Here is a 20265-nt window from a genome sequence, read left to right as displayed (position 1 = left end):
TGGTGTGTGAAGTTGAGGATATGAGGTGCTGCTTTCAAGTCCCCATTGCATTTTTTCACTTCCTGATTGTTGATGACAAACTACTTTGGTTAGATCTGTATATCCTTTTGTAATCATAAGCAGTTAAGTTATATGTCCTTTGCAACAGAATATGGCTTATTTCAGCTTTCTTGAATCTTAAATCTGATTACTGCTTGTTGTCTGTTTTTCTCCATTTGAATTATATGTCTTTAGCTTGTTTTCTTGGTGAACTACTGGGAAAGGAACGGTATATGTAACATGCTGCTGCTTCATTGCTCTCCTTTTGATATCAGGATGCAGGGTCTCCCACTGTCGAGTCATCTGTGCTGTGTTCATAGCTGAATGCAGATCTTTTATTCTGGATGTAAACAACACTATTTCACTTCATCCCTGGGATCTTTGGAACAATGTTATTCATTATAATTCTATGCTGTTCTTTCAAGCCTTGTTCTGCTGCTTCTTCCTGTGCTTAAATACATTTAAGCATTTAAAACATTTCCATTCATATAGCATTCATATTCACACCACTCCCAAATCATGTGTCTCTGAAAATGTCTTGCTAGGCTGAACTGGATTTTCACCTTCATCTGTCACCTTGAACAGTTTTTTTTGTGGAGTCACACCTCATTGTGACTCTACATGGTTATTTCCGTTTTGGTCAGGCTGTAGAATTAGCCTGTCACATATACACTTGACAGCAAAAAAAGCTGTATGAACAAGTACAGAGTCACAAACACAAGAACAAGTCTGAGGAATTTGCTGATGCTTGTATGATTGATACCCTTCAGGATAAAAACATCATTTAAGCGTTTCAGTACTTAAGAAGAAATACTCTATTTCATGGTAAGCAAACCAAGCCCATAATAATATTTTCCAAAGCTTAATGCTTCTCACTTCCCTGCTTTAAATATGTTGTTCAGCATACACACTTGTTGTGGTGGCACTACTTGATGAATCAGCAATTTTGTTTCAGGTGCATGACAAGGGATATCATGCCTGTGCCCACTAGCCTGCTGTGTCTTACACTAATGTGAATTTACCTAATTTTAAAATCCCTTAAGAAAAAAAGTCTTTAAAACCAGTCCAATGGTTTTAGAATAGAGTACTGGAGCACCAGTGGATCTCACCACTATATAGTTCTGGAAACTTTTCCCCATTTTTATTGGAAATCATTGTATTTTAAAGTGTAAACTATGCTCAATGGCACTTAATATATATATAGCATATACACTTAGCAATGGAAAAAGTGGTGGAAAAGAAGACAGACAGACATAGGAATCTCTGTCCATAGCTGTCCATATTCAGGACATGAAAATAAGAAGGGGAGTGCTTCCATTTGGAGTGGTGATGTTTCATCTTCCTAAGTAACCATTAATTGTGATGGAACCAGCCTTGCTTTCTTGGAGACAGCTGAACACCTTCCTACCTATGGGAAGTAGTGAATTAATTCCTTGCTCTGCTTACGTATGCAGCTTTTCCTTTACCCATTAAACTGCCTTTATATCAACCCATGAGTTTTCCTTAATTATACCCTTCTGATTCTCTCTCCTGTCCCACCAGGCGGGAAATGAGCGATTCGCTATGTGGTGCCTACTTGTCAGCCAGGGTTAAGTCACAACAGCAAAAGAACTTGAGTTCTGTGTACTTCATAGTATTTTACAGTACTGACAAGATGTCCTTTTATTTATAAAAAAAAAAGAGGTGCTTTTGTAATAACTTCTGTACTGGTGTATTGGGTTTAAGTGGTAAGATTTCAGTAGCAAGGGAGCTGCAAGGGGGTCCTCTGTAGGAAGAGACAAGAACTACTCTGTTCCTGACACAAACGCTGCCAGCTGACTCCAGTGGTCTCACTGCAGTGCACAGCTGAGCCCATCAGCCAAGCCAATGGCACCTCTGTGGAAATACATTTAAGAAACGGTAAAATGCTACATAGCAGAGAGAGAGAGGAGGGAGGAAGGTTTTTCCTACAGAGGATGGGGAGTGAGAGAGCTGCTGGGTGAGAATCTCAGCATTTCAAGCTTAACTCACCACAGCAAGAAACTAAAGAAGCTTTTTATATCATTAAAGGTTTGCTTGACTGCAGCAACACTCAAAGTAGTATTGACGAAGTACTGTTTTGAATTAGGAACTTTGGTCTCTACCTTGGGAAAGTACAGAGAAGATATTATCACTTATGTCCTGGAACGGCTTTCAATTTAGCCTTTTTATTAAGCTATTTGCTTGCAGCAAACATCCCTTGCAGAGTTGTTATGAAATACTTTTTCTCTATAATATTTATAAGATACAGCAGCATTGCTGGAAAAATAACTGTTCTTCAGACTAGGCAGAGAAAGGCTGTTTCGCTCTTTTGTCCATGTTCTGTGTGCTCTTACACATCAGCAAGATTCTGCTATGGTGGGTTCAAATGTCCAGGTCCACATAAGAAAGTATTTTTTTTTTTTAAATCTTTCTCTTTGCATAAACTGAGAAGCATCTTTGTAAATGACCTTGAACAATTTGAGCTAATATCCATACCACAGTTTCTATTCCCAGGACATGAGCTATATTTTACATCAAATGTTTGATTAACTGAAACCACACTCCTTCTTCTCAGTAGCAAGTCCCACTAATTTCTGCGTGGTAGAGTCATGCCCACTCCTGCTTTCCTAGCCTTGAAACAATCAATCTCTTAAGTATTCTGTGCAAAACTGAGGAGCTTCAAAGGGAGAAGGGAGCCTCTGAGCTAAGGCGTTCATGAATTAAAACAGAATTGTTCATCTAGAAATGAACTGTAACAATAATCTAACAGCATTCTCACAAGAGACCTGAATGTGAGTCCCCAGACAGATTTAGGTATGTCACACCTTACTGAATGAGGACTCAGAGAGCAGTAGAATGAAAGAAAAGCCCTTACGTGGCATTGTTTTGAGAAAAGGCTCTTTTTTTTTGAAAGGCATGAAACATCCATGTTCATGAAGAATCATGTCTATGAAAATATTAAACATGTTCCACAGAAAAGACTTAAAATCCAGACATACTCCTCCTTTTGAGATTTTTCGCCTGCCTTGTCCAGGCATTTCCTTGTTCAAAAGACTGGCCATGTGCATCTCATTTTGAGCCCTTGCTGTATATTGCCCAAGTATAATACTTCCGTGGTTCTGCAGCTCTAAAGATTAGAACAGGACTTCTGTGGAAACAACATCAAAACTGTGAGGTATCCTGATACACTGGGAAACAGTTATGGACACCAATTACCTATAATTTGAAGTTCTAATCAGAATTTTTTTCCAAATTGTTTTTATCCAGTCCTCCCAAAATTTGAATGTAGGTAGTCCTAGGAGATGCAATACATCACTAGATGGCATGGACTTTCAGGCTCACTTCTGGTCTTTTATAGTACAGATGATCTGCTTCTGAGAACTGACATTTCCAAGAGCAGTAACTGAACAGGGGAAGTATTAGGGAAAGCTCAAAAGTATTTTTTGTTTTCCTACTGGTTTTGTTCCTTATTTTTTCCCTTTCAAAAGGCACCTTAATGAGTGATCCAATTAAAATTTTGAAAATGCATGGAAAGTAAACAAAATCTATGCAAAATATCATGGAAGCGTGTGAAGAAAAATATTTCTTAAGTTGTCTAGTTAATTGTTTCTCTCCATTGCTGTATTGGAAGTAGCAGCTCTCAAAGTGTTCTTCAATATATGGTTTTATGCTCACAATGTTGCTTTTGCTCTGTATTGACAATGTTGTCTTTTTGATGATTCAAAAATAATGTCAGAAAATGTTCATGGCAGCTGGAAGACTTGGATATGAGTCAGATATATTCTTGCATTTGACATTTTTTTTCTCTCACACACAATAGAAGGAACTATTAATTATGTAACTGCTTATTTACATAAAAAAAAGTTAAAGTTTGCCATAACTATGGCAAATATAATAAATTGTATCAGTGGGATAAAAATATTTGGTGGTAAGAGGAGGAAAACAAAAGATTCTTAGCTAAATGTTCATGCAAGTGAATTCAAGATTCCATAGTGTCTTGTGGAACCATCACCATAGTTATATCACAGTTCATAATATTGTTTAGCTTTGATATATTAAATATTAAATTTACGAAATTCTGCCAGATCAGTAGAAGTGTTGACTATGTGGTATTAAGTAAGCCATTCCCTCAAGAGTTGAGCAAAATGGGAGAAGTGCCATCTATTGGCTAAGAGACTAGCTTGGACATTTCATAAAATAGGATATATATTGTATTGAGCAGACATTCAGTGTAATATTCGGAGGGATGTTCAAAAATTCTGATTTTGAAAGCTAAAAAATAAGTCACAGCAAATGTTGACTTGGAGACCTTATCAATATACAGCTACAAGAAGGAAGCGAACAGTGTTTGCTTTCTAGTTTTGTTTGTGGCAGTGAGTCTGATTTCCCATATGGCATGTGAAAATATTAAGTAAATGCAAATTTATTTCAGTTCCACCATCAGCAACTTTGAGACAAGGCGATGGCAGAAAATGTTAGTAGAGGAAAATAGCAATTAAAGCAAGTATGCTCACTTTGTTTCTTTTTCAAACTCTCTCTAACATTCTAACATTTTCTTGATATATCTCTCCATTGAGAGAACACAAGTTTAGGTGCACAAGCTTTGCCTAACACATTTCCCAGCTTCTTAGGGAGCTGTATTTAAAAAAAAAACAACCCAAAACCAAAAACCAGATGGAAATAGGCACATTTTGCCAGGATTTTTCTTCCCACTATTTCTTAGAGAGAAAATAAAAAGTTTGGAAAATCCCACTCCTCTGGTGTAAAATCGCCAAAGAGATAAGAATGTGGATCATAATTCCCTTGATGCCTACTTGAAGTTATTACTTACTATGCATTTTCCTAATCTCCAGTTGTGTCATGTATTTGTCATCATTTGTACTTAACCGCAAGAGAAAGAAATGGTTTGCCACCTTAAGCTCAGAGTATGAGCTACTGACAAAAAGAAGAAAGTATTATGAGTAGAAAATGGATGCTAATCTTAAAATTTCTATAACAAAACATTTAAGGAAGGGCATATGAGAATGTTATGCTTCAGCTAGCACCAGTACATACCTTACACAATATTATTTGGTTGAATAAAAAAGAATGCAAATACCCCAAAGACTTGCTCAAGGTCACAGCAAAGAAATTAGTGGTAGAGCTACTGTTAGTCCAGTCAGAAATTGAATACCTTAGGGTAAAATGACAGGATAAGTAATTACATGGTATGAACCCATTTCCAGAAAGGACCTAGGATCAATCAAAAGTATGTAGATTTTTTTTAATGTTTCCTTAAATAAATGCTTGACTGTTGAATACATTTAAATGGACATTCTGCATATTAAAGTTCTTTTTGTAAAAATAATAACTTGTGACTCCCTATTAGAAAGTCTGAAAGCGCAATAAATTGGTTATAGCCATGGTTTTTGCCACTTGTTTCTAACTCTTTAATAATGTGAACTGCATAAATTATTAATTTCAGTAATTTTAGACTGATTTTACATCCATATAAATACTGGTTCCTTTTGTGTTGATAATTTTAGGTTAATCTGTTGTAAGCATACATATCAAAAGGAAATGTTTCCCTATTACTTCCACATCATCAATTTAACACTCTCTTTAATGCACTATTCAGCCTTCTGCTGATTTCCTCTGTGCTTTCTTAATTTTTGACCAGGTGTGCTGTAGAATGCCTACTGGTGTTTTGGTCAAGGAAGAACTGTGATTGCTAGTTAGACATCTCTTAATTTTTAATCTGCCTGTATTTTGCCGGAGCTATTTCAGACTGGCTGTCAGAGAGTACAGACAATCTGTCACTGTGCTTCAAATAGAGTCATGTATACATCATGCAGTTGGATCTTCATGTGGGTGGCTTTGGGTGCTCTGGTGAAATGCTTGCAGGCAGAAGAGTAGCAGAATAAAATCCCATGGCTGATTCTGCAGACCACTGTCACTAATAAAACTTCGGTTTGACAGCCTGTGCCCACCAAGAGGTCAGGAATACAAAAGCAGATATGGAAAAAAATTCGGTCAGCAAATATATTTGTACATTCTGAGGTATTTTTATGGTGGTCATTCTGGAATTACTGTGTCAAGACTGCAGTAAGATTTCCTATTGCTATGTTAACAGACAACAACAGACTCCAAATTCTTAAAAAAAATTTATTCTTCCTAAAACAATAATCATTTCCAGGTTTCTGCCTAATTGTATCTTAAAATAAAATAAATTTTCCATATAGGCCATTTTCTTCTGCAGCGTGAGTCCGAATGAAGATAAATTTCTGTGTAGATTCTCTTTTTAACAGAAAGTATACTGCAAAATAAATTTACACTGTGAGGAAAATGAACATTACAAGTTAGCTATGTTGATAGAATGATTAGAAGCAGTCTAATAAAAGTTTAAGGGCAAGGAACAGTCAATGCATTGACATAGCTATGACTCAAACCACATTTTTTATCTCTCCTTCGGCATCTGTTGCTATAACAAATGCACTTGTCATGCAATTAACTCTTTTTTTGAACTTTGGATTTCAGTATTTGCTGTTGTAGCACAGCTTTTATCCAGTTACATTTCCATATATTCTCAGTGGTAGCATCCCTGCTGGGAGAGGATAGAAGTGCATGCAGAATAAGAAGTATCATTGGTATTAAAGACAAATGAACACCTAGTATTGGAAAGAGAAAGATGAATTCTGATTAAGGTGACCAGAAACAAAGAATGGTATGAAGTTCCACAGGCAAATCAACTTGGGGAGAACTGATGTAAGCTTAAAGCAAAGATGCTAATGCTAAAGCAGAATTATCTTTGTTCCAAAATGAAGCCATTACTTCAGGTTGTCAAACCTGTCAAAAAGTAAATAAATTAATGCTACATATGGACACAGAGTTCCCCGTGCATTGATAGTAGATTCTTCTGGATTAAAACGCACAATCCAACAAAATTCAAGGTAGCTGAGCATGAATTAAAACAGGCTATGATTGCCTCCCTCAAATACTGACTACTACTGAAAGGCATATAAAGCAGCTGGTAGACAGGATCATTACCCTTCTGGCAATAAGGAAACAGAGCTGGTATAGTTTAGGACACTTTCTAACGCCAACAGATGTGCAAATACTTGGGCATTGTGAAAATAAGGACCTGTATTCACTTCCCCTCAGACCAACTTGAGCGTAAATTCATGTAAGAGTATTCTCAGTATTCGTGTTACTTTCCCTTATTCTCTGTTTTGGGATGTCACAGCGAGCTACAGCAACTATATGTCAAAAGGGACAATGAGAAGTTGTTGGTCCCTCTAAGAAGACAAGATTGGAGAAGGAAAAGAGTCCTGTTTTAACTTGATAACCCAAGATGGAATCATGCTCCCTGTACGGGCAGGCCAGTGCTGGAGCACAGAAAATCAGTCACTAATGTTTAGTGGTGTTTGGCTAAGAGTAGCATTTCAAGAGGCTAGTCCTATTCACATCACTTAAAGAAAGGTGCATCTCTTACCAGGCATAGGAGAAAAACACCAGCATATTGAACAGGGGAATAATACGTCTTTAGGTGTAGGATGATAACATTTCACAGTCCCAGATACGAATGAGGTAGTTTCTAGACCTAGAAATTTCATGGCAAAGAAACCTGAATGGAAAATATGGAAGTTACGTATGTATGTGAGATAGGAGACTATCTGAAAAAAAAACCCGTACAGAAGAAGAGAAAAGCTGAAAATAAAGTCCTTTGGGAATCTCTTCAGTATTTTTAGGAGACATTTCTGAACTGAAAGTTATGGTGGCGTAAAGGAAAGAAAATTCCGAGACTGGAGTTGTCTCTAAGGTGTCATAAGAAATTAGACCTGCTAAAGCAACAATCAAGGAAAGGTGTCTGCAGACAGTGTCTTTTGTTTTTTCTTTAAGTGGTTTGTTCTAGCTGGTTGTTACTGTGTTTATTTTTATTTTCCAAGAAGGGAAATAAGTTCTGTGCTCTTCTAGTAATAGATTGACAAAGAAGATTAGGGCAATCACTTCAGTCATGATTGTTGAGTGAGTTATACCCTATGTAGGGTGAGAGAAGTGCAAATCTTCATCCTCAAATACAAAAAGCAGACAGTATAAAACAGTTTGAAATGTATTGGGGGAAAACAGGAAGGTGTTTGGATTTGTCTGTAATTGAGACAAAAATAGCAAACAAAGGAAACAACATTTAAAGATCATTCCTTTATAACAAAAGAGTGTTTCTAGTTGACTAGAGCAGCCAAAAGGGCTAAGTGAAGAGTTTTGTTGGTGTTTAAAAAAAAAAAAATTCCACTTGTAATTTGAGCAATGAAAGTAAGAAACATGCTGAACAACTAAGAGGATTACAGATTTCCAGACACTGCACTGAGGAACCTCAGATAAGAAAATACAGAACCTGGCCTGGGAACTTTAAGAACTAAATTCTGTTAGTGCTATGAAGCAGCTATATTTAAAGATCTGTGAAATAAGTGTATTTTCCTTCAAAAAGCCTGTGTTTTTTCCTGCTGAAAAGAGTTGCAGAAACACCTTCTTAAAGGAATTTTTCAAAGGAAAATACAGTGCATGTGGAAATCTTGTGTCTCTGAAGCAGCATTATGAAATATTTTCCTGTTCTGTTTCTCGCTTTTATCTTCTACCAAAGAACCTGTTCATCTTTCTCTGCACAAAGCAAAGCTGACCCTATAGCTTTTGTAGACTCCGATGTGGGACAGTAGATTGTAAATTTACCATTCATGCAGAAGGTAAGCAAGAACAAGATGTTTAGTTGGATTCTGTCTAAAAACAATTGTTATTCAGTCTGGACAGTAATGTGTTCCCCCTTCCCCTGCCCTCCTCCTCCCCCCCCCGCCTCCCTAGCTTAATATATTCTGACAGTCTCTACAGTCTTTTTGATGGATTTTCTGTTGCATGGGGACAATGTTCAATAGAGCATCTCTTTTGCTGTGAATTTCTTGAACTTACCATGTAACTTCATCTGGCATGCTTTAGGTACAGTGTAGACTATACCATTGTTTTACATGCTCCCTAAACTTTACAAATGAAAGGAATCCAACAATTGCCTACAAAATGATTTTACAATGCATAGTGTACAATTTCTGTTTGTAAGGATTACTGTTTTCTACAAGGAGCTTCACAAACAATGTTTAACTTTTACATAAATGATTTTATGTGATGATGAAAAAATGAAAAATGATTTGGCCTTGAAGCCATTGTTTGAGAGTATCTTGTACTAAACTTCCTTTGATATATTTCTTTGTTTAGCCACTCCAAAATTCATTATTTGTTATAGGAGTTATTGAAGGTTAAACTTGGCATGAGCATTTGAAGGATTTAAAAGAATAGCATCCTATAAATGAAACAGAGCAATAAAAGTGCATGATTACTGAATCAATGTTGTATCATTTCCTGCATACTAAATTCCTTCATTTATGGTGAAAAATACCTGTATGTTTACTTCTTATCTTCTGTAAATATCACACCTATTTTTTTTTTTTACTTCTCCGCTTTCCTCTTCCCTTTGTATCTCCTCCCCTGTGACAGAATCAATTGCATCAGTGAATACTATATAAAGAATAGTTTTCAGTGAAGTTCCCAGTTTACCCATCTTAGCCACCATGGGGCTAAGAGTTGCCAGCTTTTTTATATTCTGTCTGGCTCTGTCCTATGCAAATGAAATAAGAAAAGGTAAGTGCTAGAAATGAAATCGTAGCAAATTGCTTCCTGGAAAAGAGGGAGAGTATTAAAATACCACTGTGGAGATAGAGACTCTTTAAATTTCTTAAACTTTCAAATACTGAGGCTACATGGCTCAGCCAACATAAGTAAATACTCCTCTCTTTGGAGAGGTTAGCACCTATATCTACTGCATTAATCTTTAGTTTGATGTGCTTGAAAAATATTTCTTTCTATATATTGAGACTTTTCTAGATGTGGCAACTGCTTGGCAGAAAGCAGCTACAGGAGTTTGGGAGATTCATTGTAACAGCAGTGAAGGAAGTGGATGATTGTGCCTTCTGTTATTTTGGAATAACATAAGTACTTCCTTCAAAAGCGAGTGTAGTAACATTGGACATAGTTCGTTTTGTCATTCACAATAATCCTTCAGTAAAAGCTCTAGTTTACTCTATTTGATATCAATGTTGTTTGAAGTGTTGAAATGGAGCTCTCATACCAAAACCTATTTTTTGAGGAATCAGTGATGAATTTTGTGCACTGATTGGGTCTAGGATATTTGGTCTTGGTCTGCTGCATCCTGAAATCAGCGATGGGAGGAAAGCATTATCTGTATTTGGTATCCCCGCTGTGAACTCTGGGAGAAATCTGAGCGCCTTCCTTCTGGGGAGAGAAGCTTAACTGGGTATATCTGCTATGATCAATACCATCAGAATACAATTACTTAGAGGTCTCCTTGGCTGTTTTGCTTTTTCAAATTAAATACTGCGAGAAAATCTTGTGAAGACGAGTGGCATGTGTGCTTTTTGTACCTTGGCAAGTTTCCCAAGTATGCTCAGCTTTCAAGTTCACCCTTAATCTATAGTCTTGAAATTTATCAGATACTGCGCTAATTTGTATAATTTGTTGGTATAGATAGCTGGGGAGGGAACAAATATAATCATCTTCACATATATTTTGCTACTTCAAAAAAAATTATTTTTTCTCCTGCCATGGTTGCTTTCTGATCCATCTTCTGAAGAATTTCTCTTCTTAAGTAATAGAAATCATTACTTCTGTTAGGGAAAGAAAGAATTCTTTAAAAACTGCCATTGTGCAGAAGCTCTTTCATAACATTTAACCTATTTGCTTTCCAGTGTTGGAGTGGTACTTCCTTGGTTTTGTAACTCTGTTTCCTGTCTAGTACATATTGCATAGGGGAAGAAAATAGTTCTTAGAAATGTTTAATATTGCAAAAATAATGCTACAATTCAGAATAAATTAATATGTTTGGCAAAGTGGCTTCATTGCACTGATTCACCAGCTTGTTAGTGGTCAGAGGCTTAAATTTCCCCACCTCATGCAGAAAAGTTCCTTCACCTCAGCGAGGATTATAAGGCATATTCAGGTCTCAGCAGTGTTTGTTAGTGTCTGATTTTCATTAGAGATTCAGATCTTTTCTGACTAATAGGCATATGCTCGATCAGATTTGAGATCTGTGGAATCACTATGCATGCAATAGCAAGTGGTTTCTACTGTATAATACAACACTTAAATTTTCTTGATGCTAGCTCATTCATCTCACTTTTTTTCATGCCTATTTCTTTTTTATCTCTTAACAGGAAGAACAAGAAACCATGGCCACTATGTCTGCAGCACTTGGGGAAACAACCATTTCAAAACTTTTGATGGAGATATCTATTACTTCCCTGGCACTTGCGAGTATAATTTTGCTTCTGACTCTCGAGAGTCTTACAAGGAGTTCTCTGTCCACATTCAGCGTGGTCTGAATAGCAATAACCACCCTGAGATCCAGTATATTCTGATAACAATCAAGGACTTGACGGTGTACCTCAGACCAAAAGTGCCTGTGGTGGATGGACGGATGTAAGTTCCTTTAGTATAACAGTGTTTTTTGGAAATGTCCCAGGAAGATAAAAGTAGGATTGTTTCTTTACACAGCTGTCTGTATACCATTAAGGTAATGACTATGAGCATTTCCACAAGCCAAAAAAATTGCTTTGAGGCAGGGCTTTAGTATTAATTGTCCTTTCTACATTGGCATAAGGGATTATTTAAGTACAGAAGGCTTGTAGAACAGGTTTTTGCTGCATGGGGGATTTAGTGTTTTGTAGAACTTAATTTCCCATGTTGCTCTTTAAATGGCATTTGATCCATTGTCATGTAAAACCACATTTGGCACTACTGAAATGAAAACTGTGAAGCAGAAAAAGGCACTAATTTGCCTTTTGATACCTCATCCACTGCTTAATTGAAAATCCTAGGATTAGGAAAAAAAAAGATAATTATCTGATGCAGTGATAGCTGAAAGGTAAAAATCTGTCCAATGTTTTATGACCCCTCTCAAAAAAAAAGATCTTTTAAGGCCTCATTTTCCAGAGGATGAATGATGCAGCCAAAGGTAGAAATAATGGCTTCTGATTTTCTGCCTAGGATTTAGATGTGTAAGTCATTGTCCCACATTAAAAATGCCTCAGAGAAATAGTTGGAAAAATCCCAGTGACAGGAAATTAGGAGATCAGTTCTCACAGTCAAGAAACTAGTTAAGTGGAGATGTGCATAGGTATACATTAATCCTGATAGGTAACAATTATACTGGCAAAACTGCAGGAAAATGAACTGGTTGTTTTTACTGGATTCCAGTTCACACTGCTTCTGTTCAAACAGTAGTAGTTCTTCAGATTGTACAGGATGACACTGCTTGCCCCAATCCCTTTATTGTTGAATGAAGTTCAGAAGTGTGACTTGTTATCTAGCATACTTTAAGACAAACATACAAGAACAGGACAGAGATCTGGTGAATTGATTCCTTATCAAATGAAAACATCTATGCTCAGCCTTCTGCAAAATACCTTCTGTCACGTTAGCATGCCCTGCTGCCACTATAAACAAGCTTGGTCCTGTCATCTGGAATCTGAAACAAGCTACTGGATTCCTCTCACCATTTTCCTTTCTTTTCAAATGTTTGTTGACAGTCCCTGTATCTCCCTGTGCTTTTTGAACTCTGTCTTGAGAAGAAGGACCCTTGCAAAGGAACATTCATTCTCTCTGAAATTGTTGTCAGATCTGTCAGTAAAGAAAAGCTGCCGTTTATGTTGTTACATCTTGCACTAAATCTTAGAAAGTGTTTGAGTATCTTCTGTTAATATCACAATGATGATGCATTTTCCATTGATTAAGTTTAAGACATCTGATGTTTTTGCTTTTGTCTTAAAGAACCCTTACCCTTAGGTAGGCTTTGCCTCTGAAATTGCTTTGCCTTTTGAAGGCAATGAGTTACCACATTAAGGGTCAGAGAGAGAGAATTTTATGCCTTGTTAAAACAAGACATCCTGTGCGGATGGGATCAGGTAAACAAGAGATTGATTTCTTGATTCATTAGGGTACTTGGCTTATTAGATACATTCATGTCATCCCTTACATTTCTGTCCTAATGGAAACTCTTCGATTTTCTTCCTAGTGTGAAGACACCTTACTACAGCTCTGGTGTGCTCATTGAGAGCAATGACCTTTATACCAAGGTTTATGCAAAATTAGGCCTGATTCTGATATGGAATCAAGAAGATGCACTGATGGTATGTATCATCCAAGCCTTTTTTATTGATATTTCCTTGACTGAACAGACTACTATATACTGAACAGAAGTAGCATCTCACAAAATAAACAGAGCTAAAGTATTATGCTGACTCATCAAACTAATGTTCATAGTAACTTATTTAAAAAAATCTGTTCTCTGGAATTTGATAGAGGTAGCAGTATGGTATGCAGACGATCTTACTGGTCTCAAGAAGGAGACAAAAGAGTTTTCTGAGAAATAGGTAATAGTTTTGCTAGAGCACCCTCACAATACAATGCACGTTTTCCTTCATTTATCTTTTAAAGGTTTGTCATTATCAACTTTCTTAAGTTATAGCTGAACTAAGATTTTATCCCAATATAGTGGAAAAAGGGCTGGGGAGAGTGGGGCAAGTTCTGTGATTGTAAGAATGTATTCTCTTTCACCTTTATTCCCATGATGGTTACTGACATTATTGAAATACAGAAGCTTCAGTCACTTCTTCCTGTTTTCTGTGTTTCTTTTTGCATCTAAGTGTGTATTTATTAACTGTATTACAAATTCATTTATAATAGCCACTAATCTAAGAGTTTTCAGTTCACCATTACTTCCATCAGTTAGCAATTTCCCTTTCAAGTAAACGTGTTTACTTTGGAATGTTTTTATGCTCCAAGTAATTGTTTTCTGTTCTTTCTCTTATTTTCTGTTACCTAGGTGGAGCTGGACAGCAAGTTTAATAACCATACAAATGGTCTCTGTGGGGATTACAATGGAATTCCAGTCTACAATGAGTTTATCAATGGTGGTGAGTCATCCCACCATATAGAAGATGAGCTGATAAGCATTGTGCGTAGGAGCATCACAGGAGAGCAAATTTCACCTGACAGATTTCTGTGACTGCCCTAGAATAGATATTATGCTCCAGTACTGCATTCCTTATCTAAGTTTATTTTATTCCAGATGAATCATCTTGTTCTTTTCTCTACTGGCCCTCTTTTCTTGTTACCACTTTACATTTTTAAGCAGACTTAGACATAATAGACATAATTCAGTGCAGACATCTGAGTCTGACAGACATGTTTGATGCCATAGTAACTGTTTTGCTTGATCAGTAGAGTACCAGCAACAAGATGCTCCATGTTGTCAATTTTTGGGCCCAGCAAGCCCTCTTTGTAATTTTTGCTTACAGATGCAAGCTACAATTCAATTACGTATGGGAATTTACAGAAGATCAGCAAACCCAATGTTGAATGTAAAGATTCTGATGAAAGTCAGGCTCTTCCAAGCTGTAACAGCCATGTGAGTACTCCTAGTGGTGAACTCCACTTACATGGCCATAAGCACACCCTTGGGCTGTGGGGACTTTGTGAGGAGCTGGGAGGACTTTGTCCCTTCCAGGGCAAATGGTTTCTTCTTCCTTTCTTAATTAACTATTGGTGTTCAGAAGACAATAGTTTTTATGAAAAGATAGGAAGTGTCTGGAGGCTCAGGTGCTTACAAATCTCCTAAATATTATTACTCTCCTTCCTCAGCGTCATGAGTGTGAGAGGTTGCTGACTTCCTCTGCATTTGCTGATTGTCGGTTACGTCTTAATTTGGAAATGTACATCCAAGCCTGCATGCAGGACAAGTGTGCATGCAGTGGAAATGAGGACTCCTTCTGCCTTTGCAGTACCATCGCTGAGTATTCTCGCCAGTGCTCACATGCGGGTGGTCGGCCGGGTGAATGGAGGTCACAGCACTTTTGCCGTAAGTAGCTATATATTTTACAAAGAAATGAATATTTCTTGGATGTAGCACTATGAAACATTGAAGTCCATTCCTTCTTTACAAAACTGCAGGCATGTATTATAAACTTCAAACCAATACTGCAATGAACTACATACTGTATTTTCCTGTTTTCTTCTACTATTACCTTTGATATTAAGAAATCTTTTTCAGCAAGTAGAAATACTGTTCCCGTTAAAAAACTGTGAGGTCTGATGCTGTTGATGAGTGGGGTAATTTGAATCATTTGAGACCAAAAGAAGAAAATGCAAAAGGCAGGGAAAGAAGTTCAGAAGCAAATATGCTTTTCTAGATAAAAGTCTGGCTTGTGACACCACTGACTTGAGAGAAGCAGGGAATATGATCTTTGGTTTCTGAGGAATGATGTACTTTACATGCAAATAACTGGAGGTGTCTTTCTCATTATTTCAGCCAAGACCTGCCCTGATACTATGATCTATAAAGAAAGCAGCTCACCCTGCATGGATACTTGCTCACACTTGGAGGTCAGCAGCCTTTGTGAGGAACACTACATGGATGGTTGTTTCTGTCCTGAAGGCAAGTGTTACTCTAGCTGTTGTACATGGAAGAAAAACAAGAGCTCTGACAAAGGAGGGCACAGCTAAAATATTAAATGTAGTCAAATTATATCTTAAAATTTAGTAGTAGTACTCATTGTCCTCCCTCCCCCAGAGGAAGCATGACTATGATGTTTTTAAAAAAGGAAGAAATATTTGATTTTATAGTTAAATCATATTAATAGAGAAACAGATAATAAATCTGTCTTTTACTTCTCAATAAATAGACCTCTGCTGATATATAGAAAATCATGCTTTTTAGGTTGAATACTTCTGAGACAATAGACATAATTTGCCCAGAAAGTGATAATGAGGGACAGTGGGTGAAATTCTCAAACTTACTGTCAACCTTAGCAAAAAATACAATGATAGTCTATAAAGTGTGCCAGAAGAACTGAAAATCTAAATGTGTAAAATTTGGAGATTGTTCTTGTATACTTATTTATACAGCTTTTCATCTGTGTATAGTTATATAAATGGATAGACTTATATTTTCAAAGTGGATAGAAGTGTTTTCCATGTATCTTATATTACAAAAAAAAGAAACAACATTTTTCACAGTTTTGACAGTCTCAGCATCTGCTTTCTGTGTCAAGCTGAGAGCAGGCTTCCCCTGAATTTCTTCTCTGGAAATTGCTTATTTCAGAAAGAGCTGGTACAGTTTACTGTTGTGCTTTACAGGAACTGTATATGATGATATTACTGAAAAGGGCTGCATACCCGTTAGTCAGTGCCACTGCAAACTCCATGGAAAAGAGTATTCACCTGGAGAAAGAATTACCAATGAATGTGAAGAATGGTAAGGACCATGATTTTTTTATACTCCTTTCTTTGTAAATGGATCTGAATTTTTCAATCTTCCACTTAGACACAGGAGACTTTCTGAACATGTTCTGAATATAACATTTAGGTTGCGTGTCTATACAATAAATTTTCTGAAAAATTTCTTCTATCTATGGCATCTGGCAGAGGAGAAATCTTCAGGAAATCATTCAAGATGCAGTTTTAAGGCATCTGCGGCTATCTTGCTGTTTGCTAGTTATGCAGATGCTTTCAGTGCTCTCAGGTCCTGTAATATCCACAAGCATTTTTAAATGATTTGTCTGCCTATTTACAGCACCTGTGATTCAGGCAGATGGACATGCAAAGATCTACCATGTCCAGGCACATGTTCAGTGGAAGGAGGTTCCCATATTACTACCTTTGATGGGAAGAAATACACCTTCCACGGAGACTGTTACTATGTGTTGGCCAAGGTACTGTGTAACATTGGGCTTTTCCCTTATAGAGTAAATACAAGTATCTGGGCACTGATATGTAACAGCTGTGAATTGTTATTTTATTCCATTTTTAAAGGATGAGAGAAGCAGAAATATTAAAAGCTGAAGCGGGAAGTTTAGGATGGGCTATAATAATCCTAGAAGATGTTGGGCAGTAGGTGGTTGTCTTAGTCAGTAGACTAAGTACACTGTCATTACCCAGTGAAGTGCTTCATGTAAAAGAACTCAAAGGATTACTCTGACTTCATGGATAACTACACTGCAAAACTTGTCAGTTCTCAGGATTAGAAGCTCTCAGACAGATCTGTAATAGCTGTTTCTGTGTCTGAGTGACAAAGTTAGTTAGGGAAAGGAACTAGGCAGGTATTTCGTTCATCTGTCCGTACCATTTCTAATGCTTTTTCTTCTGGAGAATGGACAAAGATCTTACTGAATTTGCTTGAAAGACTGTTTAACTTCCAGGACCAGATGAAATGCTGGTCTTAATAGTTGAGTTCCATAGTAATTCTTATTGTAACTGATGACTTTAGTCTTTGTTTTGTAAATCTTCTTGTGAGTTATTTTTTTTTAACTAATGGACATTTGTTTCCTTGTGATTATAGGATACTGTAAATGACAGTCATGCTCTCCTGGCAGAGCTGGCTCCCTGTGGCTCCACAAACAGGCAGACCTGTTTGAAGACTGTTGTGCTGTTAGTAGATCACAAAAAAAATGTAAGTGTTCTGTGGGTTCTCATAGGTATGCTGAAAATTATCATATTTCCCTTACTGTGGCGTAATAACTACTTCTTCTGGAGTCATCATTGTGGATAGATAAGACACCTCAGACAGGCTGAAAAACAATTCAGGCTTCTGTCTTGAGTGGACCTAAACTGAACAAAAGATGAGATTCAAATAGGTTGACATTTTCCTCTCTTCCCTTCTCAGCTCTGTGCTGTATTTTTATTCTCACTGTATTTCAGGCTGGCTGAAAGTAATGGTACCATTCTTCCTCTGCTCACTGTATTTTCTTTATTCAGACATAATTTCATACATCTAATTGAGTTCTTTTCAGAAAAGCTTCCCTCTTTGAATGTTGATACAATCCAAACTTCTTAAATATTTGTATTTTCATTCGCTTTAGTATTCTGTTTGGTTATAAGAATATCAAGTTTATACATAATTTTACATACATGTACACATTTTTTTTCTCCCATGTGTCTGGTCTTCCACATTCTTGCCAACATAACTAGAGCAAAACTAAACCAGATCAGAAACCCTTCATTTCACGTTTTTGTTTTGTAAGGAAATTTAACAAGCTGCTTTTGTATCATGCCATACTACATCATTACACTGAATCTGACACACATGCTTTTACATGGAATAGGAATTTGCTATAGATCCTAAAGTCCCAATATTTTATTCTACTCCATTAAACTAAAGGGCCCAATGTAAATGAGCTTTGCATTTCATTACTGCTATAAATTGTTTTAGAGAGATGTATATGAAACACTGAATAGCAAGATTTGTATCCCACAGGTCTGCTGTTACAGTCAGTTTTCAGACAGATTTCTCCTTTCAAAGATTTTAAGTTCTAGTTGCAGTCTAAATGTGCATAATCTCTCCCCACTTACCTTTTTTTTATTAGTTCCTTTTCCTCTCAGTACCTGGAACCTCATTGATTATATTTGCTATTATACAGGTGGTGGTTTTCAGATCAGATGGCAGTGTGTTACTGAATGAGATGACAGTGAATGTGCCTCATGTGTCAGGTAATGGACATAGCCTTGTGTGTCATGTGTCAGACACCTGATTTCTTATGTGGGGAATTGTTTACAGAGGCAAAAGTGGAAGAGAAGCCCATGGATTTTGTTCAGATTTCGGAACAACTTGAGGATGAATGTGATTTGATAGTCACCACTGAAAATGCATAGCTAGACTTACTCTATATACAGCAGATGACTGAAAAAAAAATCCCTTCATTTTTTTCATATATCTAGATTGTAATTCGGCATGTAGCTTGGGAAAGAAGAATTGCCATGTCTTAATGTAAAGCAGATAAGTCAACCTCTCTATAAAGAAGGGTATTTAGCACTTCCCATTTCTGGCTACATAGTATGGTCATGTCTTGACTTTAAGTCATCGTGAGGTGCTACCCAACTTCCTTCCTATAGGCTTTTTTTTCTTTTTCCTGTGGCAAGAAAACCTAGCAGAAGGGAACTAACTGATGTATTTTCTGGTCAGTCAAGCAGGGAAGAAGGATGTACTATGTAGCACCCTCTCATCTTCCCGGCTCACTTGAGAAGTCAGCATCTTTTTGTATAATCTGTGTATTCAGAGAGACATCTTCAGAGACTAAGATTGCCTAATTTAAGAGCTTAACTTCTAGTGGAAGATCATTCTTCAACAGCAGCTCTAAGCTCTAGAAGTAACTTTTGAAAGGAATATAGGACTTCTCTTTATCACTCCTTTTTAGATATGTTCGGGTAGCACTTTAACACTGTATGCATTGCTTCTTATTTACCAGCCCATCTGCAGATGGCAAGTTACTTCCAAGAAAGTAATTCGTTATCTGAAAGGACAACGGTTAATGGGATGATAGGTTCATGAATGCTTGCACAAAAGTAATTACAGTGTGTAGCTGAAAGTTTAGAGAGATTGAAAAGATAGACCATCTAATAAGTAGATTAAATAGATAAATATAGTATATAATAATAGATTTGATATAAGAAATTGATTAGCCGGTAGGTTGTGGGGTTTGGACTTTGTCTCTCATCATATCCTTCTGGACAAGATGTCCAGCATGTAGCTGGGGAAGTCCATAATTCATTGGGTGAACAAATGGCTGATGGATCAGGCTCAACGAGTTACAGTAAATGGGGTTACATCAGGCTGGCACCTGTCACCAGTGGGGCTCCCCAGGGGTCAGTTTTATGCCCTCTGTTCTTTAATGTTTTTATAAATGCAGGAGTCAAATGCACATTAAGTAAGTTAGCTGAAGATATAGGAGAAGCTGCAGACTCCCTCAGTGGTAGAGACATCTGCATAGATAAGGGAGCTGGGCAATCACCAACTTTATAATACTGAACAAGAGGACGTACTGGATTCTGCGCCTGGGAAGGGATGCATCATATGTAAATTGAGGGATGAGAGGCTGGAGAATAGACCCATGGGAAGAGATCTGGGTGTCTGGATGACTGCAACTGAAAAAGTGTCAACGGTGTGCCCTGGCAGCCCAAAGGGCCAACTATGTCCTGGGATGCATCAAACACAGCATAGCTAGCTGGTCGAGGGAGGTGATTGTACCAATCTATGTGCATCCCAGTCTAATGGTGTGGCCCCATTTCAAGTGCTGTGTGAAGTTTGGGTGCCCCAACACAAGAGGGACATAGAACTATTGGAGTGTGTCCAGAGGAGTG

The 20265-nt window shown here is 37.2% G+C and overlaps 1 protein-coding gene across 1 annotated transcript in view; it reads left to right on the top strand.

The window, feature by feature from the left end:
- Nucleotides 1-9629: 9629 nt before the first annotated feature.
- MUC2 (mucin 2, oligomeric mucus/gel-forming) overlaps nt 9630-20265 on the top strand; it is a 61968-nt gene continuing 51332 nt past the window's right edge. The window contains exons 1-11 of the mRNA XM_069857122.1: nt 9630-9699; nt 11289-11553; nt 13148-13262; nt 13958-14052; nt 14440-14542; nt 14776-14992; nt 15443-15568; nt 16270-16387; nt 16706-16844; nt 17471-17581; nt 18549-18618. Coding sequence (XP_069713223.1) covers nt 9630-9699; nt 11289-11553; nt 13148-13262; nt 13958-14052; nt 14440-14542; nt 14776-14992; nt 15443-15568; nt 16270-16387; nt 16706-16844; nt 17471-17581; nt 18549-18618 — 1429 coding nt within the window. The remainder of the gene's footprint in view (nt 9700-11288; nt 11554-13147; nt 13263-13957; nt 14053-14439; nt 14543-14775; nt 14993-15442; nt 15569-16269; nt 16388-16705; nt 16845-17470; nt 17582-18548; nt 18619-20265) is intronic.

Source organism: Phaenicophaeus curvirostris, chromosome 5, assembly GCF_032191515.1.
Source record: "Phaenicophaeus curvirostris isolate KB17595 chromosome 5, BPBGC_Pcur_1.0, whole genome shotgun sequence".
NCBI classification, from domain to species: Eukaryota; Metazoa; Chordata; class Aves; order Cuculiformes; family Cuculidae; genus Phaenicophaeus; species Phaenicophaeus curvirostris.
This window is presented reverse-complemented; position numbering and strand designations above follow the sequence as displayed.